Source organism: Mesoplodon mirus (assembly GCF_964341445.2).
Source record: "Mesoplodon mirus genome assembly, chromosome: 1".
In the NCBI taxonomy this organism is placed as follows: domain Eukaryota; kingdom Metazoa; phylum Chordata; class Mammalia; order Artiodactyla; family Ziphiidae; genus Mesoplodon; species Mesoplodon mirus.
In genome coordinates this window covers 37,556,141-37,566,491 of record NC_138976.1, presented here as the reverse complement: position 1 = coordinate 37,566,491, position 10,351 = coordinate 37,556,141, and the positions used below count along the sequence as shown (strand labels likewise).

At 39.1% G+C, this 10,351-nt stretch overlaps 1 protein-coding gene across 2 annotated transcripts in view; it reads right to left on the bottom strand.

The window, feature by feature from the left end:
- Window positions 1-3,537: 3,537 nt before the first annotated feature.
- The window catches only part of KIAA1958, a 162,782-nt gene continuing 155,968 nt past the window's right edge, over window positions 3,538-10,351 (bottom strand). For both annotated transcript variants that reach the window (XM_082623192.1, XM_082623191.1), the window contains one exon: window positions 3,538-6,412. In XM_082623192.1, coding sequence (XP_082479318.1) covers window positions 5,606-6,412 — 807 coding nt within the window. In that variant the 3' untranslated portion in view covers window positions 3,538-5,605. The remainder of the gene's footprint in view (window positions 6,413-10,351) is intronic.

Sequence of the window (10,351 nt, the reverse complement as noted above, 5' to 3'; positions counted from 1 at the left end):
GCCTCAAAACAAAAAAATCCCCATGCCCTGATAAAGGAAAGAATAGAAAACAAATGACTAAATAAGTATACTTTGCTATGAGGTTGCTTTAGCCTAAAGATTATAAAAATCCTCTGACATCAAAATTAAAAAGTGAAAGCAAAAACCCTGAGCATGTAATTGTGATGTAGGCTAGGAAGTCCTTTACATTTTAAGCAGTGATACCAATTCAAAACAGGTGCAGTTTGTAAATGACTTGACTTTTATTAGAATAAACTGGCATGATCATCTGCCCTTTAAGGTAGACAATAGATAATACGAGTTATTTACTGGATAAACACAGAAGGTTCTCAGTAGGCAGAAAATGTTATACTTATTCATAAAAAACCACCAGGCTTTCCAGGAACTACTGAATTATACCAATATATTGAATTAGTAAGAGAGTACATATAAGGTATAACACAGTATGGTTTGAGAAATGAAATATTTCCCAAACAAATAGAAACTGTTTAATTTTTTAAAAGCTCTGTGATAAATGGACCTCTTTGGGCCTAAAGAAGGCAGTTTAGTTTAATGCATTGAGCATTGTATTGGAGTCAGAAGACCTGGGTTCAAACTTAAGTTCTCCAACTTATTAGCTCTGTGAGACTTTGGGAAATTTACTTAACTTCTCTGAGCCTTGGTTTCTCAATAAGTAAAATGGGAATAATTAGACCTACCTTGCAGAGCTGTTGTGAGAATTAAATAAGAATACGAGGAAGCTGTGCGAAAGCACTTACCACAGTTAGTGTTAGTCAAATCTGAATCTTCCAGAAACTTATTTGTGTAACAATAACTAGTTAACTGTAAATTAATTAAATCAGTTATACTGACCATAAAATATTTAGGAGCCCATTCTCAGTGGGGGAGAGGGATCTATCTAATTGCTTTTAATAGTAATGGAAGCAATATGCATCTACATATAATCCAGTGATTTTTTTTGGTCTTAGTAAGTATTTCCTGAAATTATTAATTTCCATATGAACTGCATTAGATAAACAATAAAGCACTTTAATTGAGCATAAAAATCTGATTCTGATCAACAATTAAAACATAGGGAACCTCTCTGGATTTCTTGGACTATAATGAACTAGAAGTACTCAAAATCATCATCAAAATAGGCAAACTTTGCCAGAAGGATGGGCAGCCTCCCTCAAAGGAGTTTTGGGAAACCCTATGATGTCAGGATACATGGATACAGAACACATAGGAATTTCCAGAGATAAGCTAGTTTTTCATTCCCCACAGCCTCCTCTTCTCTCAGAAAGGGTGTTCAGCTTTAGGTCATCACCAATCTCTCCCTCCACTCCTGTTTTTTGCTTAGGTGATAATTTATGTGGAAAAACACAACAAAGATTTTTACCTAAGAACTTTGCCTGAACAACTGAATGTTTTTCTCTTAAAACAGAGCATTAAACATTCACCCCAAAAGTAAAAGCATTTAAAGATATACGTGAATTTGAAACTTTTAATGCATTCTTCGGTTCAGGGCTGTTTGTTAACAGTTTCTCAGTATGTATGGGTCTTAACTTAGACTAAATTGGAGCGCCTGTAGAGAAAATGAGGTAACTCTTCTTTGAGATCTTCATCGTTTGCATTTCTTGCTGCCTAAAGTTAACTGGTTACTAGCTCAGGAACCCACTGTTAGCAATCCAGATTTCAACAAAAGCCACAGAGTGATGCTTGTTTGATAAGAGTAATATTTAAACATAAATATTTGTTTATTTAAGTGGTAACAATGTGGTTAGTGTTAGCCTAACCTGAGAAAAATAACATTCTGCTGCCTGTAGAGATAGCAAAATAATTTAAGGAGCTGTCAAACTTAAAGTTTCAAGAAAATTGTTATTCCTAAAGCAAGCGTTCCAATATAGCGAGAAGCACTCACTTAGGAGGTTCAGTATATGATCTTGAGGAATTAGGAATTTTGCCTCCTAGTTTTCCCACTTCCTAACTACATGGCCTTGAGGAATTGCAGAAATGTAACATTATTCACTTTGGAGATGATCTTTTCCGGCGATCTCCTTTCACAGCTGAGGAAAGTGAGACCAGCATTTACCAAGTGAGTAGAGAAGGCGCTGCCAGCCTGGTAATCTTCCTTCCATAGCCAGAGGCTTCTGCTTCTACAGGAGGATTATTTTGTCTAGATCTTCTCCACAGCTGTCTATGAACATGCTGATAGGGTGGGTATAGCGCGACGCTTTTAATGAGGTTGAATTAAAATAAAAATCAAGTTAACAGAGTTTCACATTTCTATAAACATTTATCAGTCAGGGCAGATTAATACAGCATATAAACCAAGGAAAGCTGGGAAATGCCACATGACCGAGGAGACCATTTCTTTCACAACTTTGGTTAGGTTTCCCCTTAATACTTCCCTTTGCAAACACACTAAACCATGGAAAAACTTTCTCATAACGCCTCTCAGGGCTTCTCTATGCTTTAATTGTTTTTGCTTATATCTGAGGTATCAGGGCTTGGAGGTGCTGGAGGTAGAATTTATGGGTATAAATGTGACCACATTATCAGGTTTGCTTTCCTCTTCAAGTTTAACAGTTTAAAGGAGAGAGAATCTCCATAATGGAAGGAATAAGTGGTATAGTGCAGATTAGGTGAATAATATTATTACTCTTACCAAAGGTTGTAACTAAAATAACTAAGATTTATTGCATAAATAATACTATGTGCCTGGTGCTGTGCTAAAGCCTTTACATTTCATTGAATCATACCCTTCAAGCTGATGCCCTCATCATCTCTGCTGGAATAAACTTCCAAGGGGAGACTGGCTAAATTCTGGGGAGGAGGTACCAGGCGAGTGGGGCTTCCTTTAGAGCAGGTGCAGAAGGTGCTGGGGGCAAGAGCTCACCCAAAGGACTCCCTGGGTCGCCCCATAACACCTACAGCGCCTCCATTCCTGAGGCAGAGCCACGGCCACTTGAGCCTCGGTGAATGTGCAAGTTCCCGGGATTCGTTCCCACTTTTGAATACAAAAAACACTAAAGGTAAGTGGAGAAAACACTCTTAACCTCCCCCCTCTTCTCTTGGGAATCTCCTTTCTCCTGGCTGAGGCCAAGAGTAGAAAACCCTGCAGTCCCCAGAGGGTATGGTTTACAGCTGGCCGAAAAGACAGAACAACTGCCTTAGCTCCGAAGCCCAACAAGAACTAGCTACTCTGCCCCCCTTCAGATCCTCTGAGCATGGACACAGCCATATAGATGGACAGGTGCTTTACCATATTAGCAGGTTTACTAGGTGTTATCACATATAAACTTAAAGTGTGTGTGCACATACACATCTACACACAAATATATAATAGACAAAGTACCTATACAGTGGGTGGCATTTAGGATGCTGAGATACGATTCTTCCCTTCCATCAGGTATCACTGGAGATTCTACCTCCTGACTTTGATTATAATCATTCACTTCAGAACTCTGAGGGTTGAAAGTCCATCAAATAGGTGATAAGCGACAAACCTGAGACAGAGATTGTTATTCAGCTGATAAAAAGCCACTATCAACAGAAAGATTACAGCCTCTGGATCAGTTACTGCTACTTTTGGAAATGTTAAACTCTGAAAAGATCCCAGTGATATCTAATGGCAATTTCTTCTTGAATCTATTTAAAATAAAAATGGAGGTTTTATTAATTAAGCTGCAGGCCCTGCCCAATAGTTCACATAGGTTATATTTCTGTTTAAGTGCAGTACTGTCAAGAAAAACAACCATGTGCTTTCCTCAAACAAAATTTCCTTTGGGTGTTCACCCACTAAAGGAAACTGAACCTCGTGTTTTGTGTCTCTTTTAATCAAAACCTTAAAATCCCTACAGGAAACTACAACAGAACAGTGTGCAATATCAAGTCATAACACTGCTTATTAAATATTACCTGTTATTTATATACAGATGGAGACATACCAAAGTTAATCTATATTCAGGAAAGATCAACTAGTAAACAAAATAAATGTGCAGGAACTAAAAAGGGAACAGCATTCAACCTTAAGGCAGCATTGGTTGAGTCTTCTCTGGTAAAGGAAGTAGTATATATTTCAATGACCAGTGAATGATTTTTCAAAACAATTAAAATAAATACTAAAGTAATGTTTTGAAAAAGAAATAGGGCTGATTTTAGGACTCCTACAAAATGAATGTATACTAGACTTTCAATTGTGGATTGGAAAACATACACAGGAACAAAATGGTATGAAGTTGTAGCAGTCTTTCCTCAAATACAAAATAAAGATTCCCTAGAAATTATTATTATTATTAATTAGTCCTCTTTGGGCTCCTTTTTCACATATTCAGAGCAGTTATTATAACATTCTGTTATAATAACAGAATGTTATAATAACATTGTTATTAACACTCTGTTAACGTTTGAATGACAAGTGGTCAGGTTTAATCTCACCTGAGTGAAATGATTTCAAGCTGCACTGATAACCTATCATCATGGTCTGATTTTTCAACTCTGTCCTTGTTGCTAGGTTTGCTTACCTGGTAGGTTGCCTACATCCTCGTGTCCCAGGCATTGGTGCCAACCTAAAATGATGAGATCTCTTGTGGCTATTTCAAAACTCTTTAATAAACACATTTTGGAATTTGTTTTCTTTGCAGCTTGTTATGTTGGATTTTCCTGGTTACGCCTGAAAATTACTTTCAGTTGTATTACAGTCCAGTGCTATATGCTGAAAGAACAACCGTATGACACAAGGAACAGATGAAAAAAAAAACCTCTAAAAAATGTTCAAACGAAAACAGCTTTCACATGACGCTGAGAAAGAAAACGTAGGCACTTCTGCTTCAGGAGGTTTTTCACATTTTGATCGCAGACCGCTTTTCCAAGACACTTTCTCTACTACTGGAAATTCCCTCAGGGTACAAACCATCTAGTTCATTGGAAACCTTGTTCTCACAAGCACCGTTTGGTGCATTAATCTTTTCTCATAAAACTGTCTCCACTGATGCAGAGGTCAAGTTCCTCCCAGGGTTGAGAGCAGTCCTCACCTTCCTATCAGCATGACTGAGCGTAGCTTCACGGCCTTCCATCAAGCAAGGATGCTTGCTCTGCAGGACCAAGTTATCCAACAACAAAACATAAGGAGGAGTGCCAGGTGCCATGTTTCTCCTGGAAATAGTTAACATGTCTGCCTCTCCCTTCCTAGTTCCTCACTGTGAGTGTAATTCCACAAAGTGTTTATAACATTCTAAAGCTACTAGGCTACTGGGATTTTTTTTTAATGACTACTTAAACAGTTTTCTTCCCCCCTCCCTTTTATTTTTTTTGAGAAAACCTGTGCTAAAAAGGCACTAGAAAAAATGAACTTCCTCACTCTTGTGTATGTAGTAATTTATACAGTGCATTAGACTCTATAATTTAACAAAGGTGACACACATCTGGATAAAGCATCCTAAATATTCATCTACTTTCAGTTAAAAAAACAAAGTCAAAGAAATAGGAAGTCCCACTGACAGGGACCAGCCTGACCATGAAGTCGCGGTCATCCCTGCCACCTCAGAGCTCTGGCCTTGGCTGTTGGGGGAGCGCCCGCCTGCCAGGGTGTGTCGGGTGGTGGCCGGGACCCAGGGGAGACTCACTGGCAGCAGCTGTGGGAGCCAAGCCTCCTGGAGACCTGAGTAAATGAGACGAAGGTGAAGTTCTCACAGTTTTCCAGCTTGACCTTCTTGGCTAAGTTCGGGACGATTCCCCGAAGAGACCTCAGTCCCATCCTCTGTTCCTCGTACCACACGCTGCCCATGTCTGCGGCCTCCTTCCTGGCGGTAAGGTAGAAAGGGGACTTGGCCTCCATCTGGGTGGGTGGTCGGTGGATGTACATGTACTTGTAGAGGAGGCAGTAAGGGCACTGCTTGTGTCCCCGGGAATGCTCGTGGTAGATCTTCCCGTGGCACACTCGAGTGGAACTACTCCGACTCTCCCGCTTGACGCTGTCTGTCCGGGCAAAATAGGGCTGGTTCTGTGGGTCTTTGAGCAGCTCGATGTCCCCATACATCAGATCAGCATGCTCCTGCAGCGTCCGCATATTCAGGTATTGGCTGTTGTACTTGACCACGGTGGACAGAAGGGTGATGGGGCTGTCATCCCCCAGACACCCTGCCTGCCACATCTCCTCCTCATCAGAGAGGGAGAAGTAGACGATGTTGCGAGAACGGGCACCTGACATCCCTGCCTTACTCAGCACCCACAGCTTCTCCTTGAGCTTCTTGGTGGAGGAGCTGAAGGTGCTGCTGGTGATGGAGAAGCCCACGCCCGCGTTCTTCAGGATGCGGTCCAGGCCTCGGCGGATGGCGTGGAGCGACGTGGCCAGGAAGTCTGAGCCGTCGCTCTTCTTAACGGTGACATAAAAGTTCTCGAGCAGCTCGTTCAGCTTCACTGCAGGGATCTCAAATGAGACAAACATTGAGGTTACACATTTGCGGACACCCAAGTAGCCAGACCCCTCCTTCCTTCTCCTGATCCTCACTAGGGGCTGTATTTTGGTTAGCCCTCTAGAGGGCTGCCTTCTTAGCATGATATAGTGGAAAAAACAGTGAATTTCATGCTGGAAGATCTAGGTTCCACACTGGGCTCCACTTAGTCCCTTTAAACCTCAGTGTTCTAAGCAAACAGGATGGGAGATGATAATCATACCTTCTCAAAGAATTATTGTAATGCTTAAATAAAGTAGTGGATGTGAAAGGGTTTGTAAATAGTAATGAACACACACACATAACATACATATATGTGTGTGTGTGTGTATATATATATATATATATATATATATATATATATGTAATCATTTTTATTATTGGCCTTGTAACTTTCACCGTTTCTCTCTGGAAGGCCCTTTCATCTCTTTTCTAGCAAATCATTTCCTTCCCTCCCCTTCAATAAAATTCAGCCATCCTCTTTGAAGAATTCCTGAACTAAACTTATCAAACTGAATCATTCCGACAGTAATTTCCCTGATCTCTGCATGTACTTGGTGCTGTAGGGAAAGATGACTCACATGTCCATTTTGCACAGCAAGTTAATGCCCCTTGATTTTTCACTTGAATTTATCTGAATAAGTCTGGAAATATTTCTGACTTAATGATCGATAGGGTTTCAATGTTAATATTTGTTCAAAAGATATGAAAGACTTAATGATTATACTGACAATTAGAGAGTACTCCTCATTTAGGCATGGCAGGAGAAGGAAGGTTGGTGGGTAAGAAAGCTTTACTTTCAAGAGGGAGCCATAAAGATAAAACCAGACCTTGCTCATAGTCAGTTTAGGTTGAATACACATTCTAGGACAAAAGATAGTCTCAGTAAGAGATGTTTTAAAAGTAGAAACTGTACAGGTAACATTCATTCTTCTAATAGCCCTTGGGTCAAAGAGGAAAATAAAAACTGAATTATAGATTAAAAATGAGGCAAACTGAAAACATTACATATCAAAATGTATGAGGTGTTGCCAAATATACTCCAATAACACCACAGTCTTAATTGCTTTTGTTAGAAACTTTATTAAAAATAAGCGAACACTATTCAACACAAAAGACTAGAAAAAGTAAATCAAGTTCAAAAATAGAGTGAATCAATAAAAATAAAACAAATTAATGAACTGGAAAAGATATAAATTGGTATAGATAAAAAATGAAAATATGTAATCTTTGAAAAGACCTATAAAATTGACAAACTTCTAGCAAATATGACAGAAAGAGAGAGAAAGAAGAGGAAAGGAAATATACATATAAACAATATTAGGAAAGAGAAAGACTATAACTATAGAAAATGAATAAAGAATATGAAAGAATATCATAACTATGCATATTAATTTGAAAATATAAATAACCTGAACAATTTTCTAGCAAAATATAAATTACCAAAGTTGGTTCAATAAGAGGTAAGAGATCTGAAGAGCCCCAAGCAAGAGAAGAGAATGAAATGACTGTCAAAGATGTATGTCACTCATAAAGAGATGGCGTTATGGAGTTGATTCAGCTTTTCTTTTATATGTAAACAGTTTTGGAACACAGGAAAAATAAGCGTTCTTCATTTTTTTTCTAATCCAAATCTGATAGATATTATACCAAAGACGCAAGAGGGAGGAGATATGGGGATATATGTATATGTATAACTGATTCACTTTGTTATAAAGTAGAAACTAACACACCATTGTAAAGCAATTATACTCCAATAAAGATGTTAAAAAAAATTACACCAAGATGAAAACATTAGAATCTTTTTTATGAAGTCAGGAATAGTATGAGAATGATGAATATCATTGCTATTATACAACAATGCTCTGAAGATTCTGGCCAGCCAAGTAAGACAAGAAAAAGAAATTACACACACACACACACACACACACACACACACACACACACACGTATGTATGTATATATGCATATAGGAAAGGAAAAAGACAAAACATAATTGTTTTCTGATAATCTAATTGTTGGTCTAGGAAACTCCAAGAGATTCAGTCGAAAAGCCATCAGAAAGAATAGGGTAGCTGCATACAAAATATAAAAAGCAATAGTTTTCTTACATACCAGTAAAAACCAGTTAAAATAACTTCTCAATAACCATGACACCCAAAACTCATCTGGTTTCAGGTTTTTATGCTGTCACTTGCAACTCCCTACTTGCAGGTGTTAACTTCTCTTTGTATTAGCTGGGACTTGAGTGGTTGCAAGAGAGAGACCAAACTTGAAACAGCCTTGGCAAAGAGGGATATCAGAAATAGTGGATTTCAAGGCCAACAGGGCTCCACCTCTCACCTCTGCTTCTCTGTACAGAGCTGCTTTCTTTATGTAGCCACTTAGCACTCCCCAAGGGTTATATCTTACAGCTTCAGGTACTGGCAAGAGTCCAACTCTCATTTTCAGTAGAAAAAAAGTCTGAAGGAAGGATTCTGATTGGCCCACTCCTGATCCAAACAACCGACCAAAAGGTGGGCCACTGTACTAACATAATGGCTTCTGCAGTAACCGTGGGGATTGTAGGAGAAGAATGGTTCCTTAAATAAGGGGTGCTGAGCAGAAAATCGTACTATCTTAGTGTTTAAAAACAAAACAAAACAAAACAAAACAACTAACCTCTGATAGCTTCCTTTTGCCCTTCAGATAAATTCCAAACTGTTTACCTTGTATGCAATCCTTTACAATCTGCTTCCACCCTATGGTAGATTGTTTGCAAAGACAGCCACAACCATCTCTCCCCTCCCTGTTCTTACGCCCCTTTGCAATGTGACTCTGCTGCTCCTCCCATCAGGAAGTAGAATCTATTTTCCCACCCTTGGAATCGCGGCTGGCCATGAATTAATTTGGCCAATAGAATGTGGTAGAAATAACAATGTGTGAATTCCAAACCTAGGTCTCAAGGGGTTCTGCTTTCATCTTACAGGTTCTTAACAGGTTTGCCTCCATTGTCGTAGTACATGATGTTGCCACGTAAGGAAGCCGAATTAGACCTCAGGAACGTGTGACTCAGAGACAAGCTGCCTCCCAACTCATACACAGATGACTGTACCCACATGAGTATCCCAAGTGAGACCAGTAGAAGAACCACTTCTAGCTGAGAAAACCCCATATCATGAGCAAATAAAATGAATGTTCTGTTAAGCCACTAAGTTTTGGGGTGGTTTGTTATGCAGCAACAGATAAATGATACACACCCTATTTCTCTAGCTTAATCTTTTGTTCTCTTTATACTCTGTTTTCCAGCTTCACTGAACTTTGTGCCATTCGTAGAAACCACAGGGCTCTTTCATGCTTCCAAGTCTTTGCATATGCTATTTCCTCTGCCTAGAATGTTTTTTCTTCTAACCTTCTCTATTTGGAAAACCTCTATTCCTTGTTTCAGATCTAGCTCAAATTCTGCTGTCTATATAAAAGGCTTCTCCAGCTTCCCTAAGCAAAGTTACTCTCTCACCTGGAATCCCAAGGCACTTAATTTAAATTTTATTATGGCCCTCTCCATATTGCACAGCCTTTTATCTATTTATATGTCTGTCTCTCAAAGTGGACTGAAAGCTTCCTGAATGCAAGAATTACATCTCATACATGACTGGTTCTTCATGCTGAAGACCCTACCAGAAGGCCTGAAATGTATAATAGATACCCAATGAACTGATAAACATGGGTTAAAGCAATGAATTAACCCTGGAGTCAGGAGAACCAAGCTGACTTAGGGTGCAGAACATTTCTCTTGATTATACCATAAGTTTCAAAGAAAAATCACAGCAAAAGCAATTCCTGAAGAAATGTCAAGTCACAAAATTTATATTCTTTGTACACAAGAAACTGTTCATTCTGGCCCATGTTGCCTGCCTCCTTAGTTTTCTCAGATT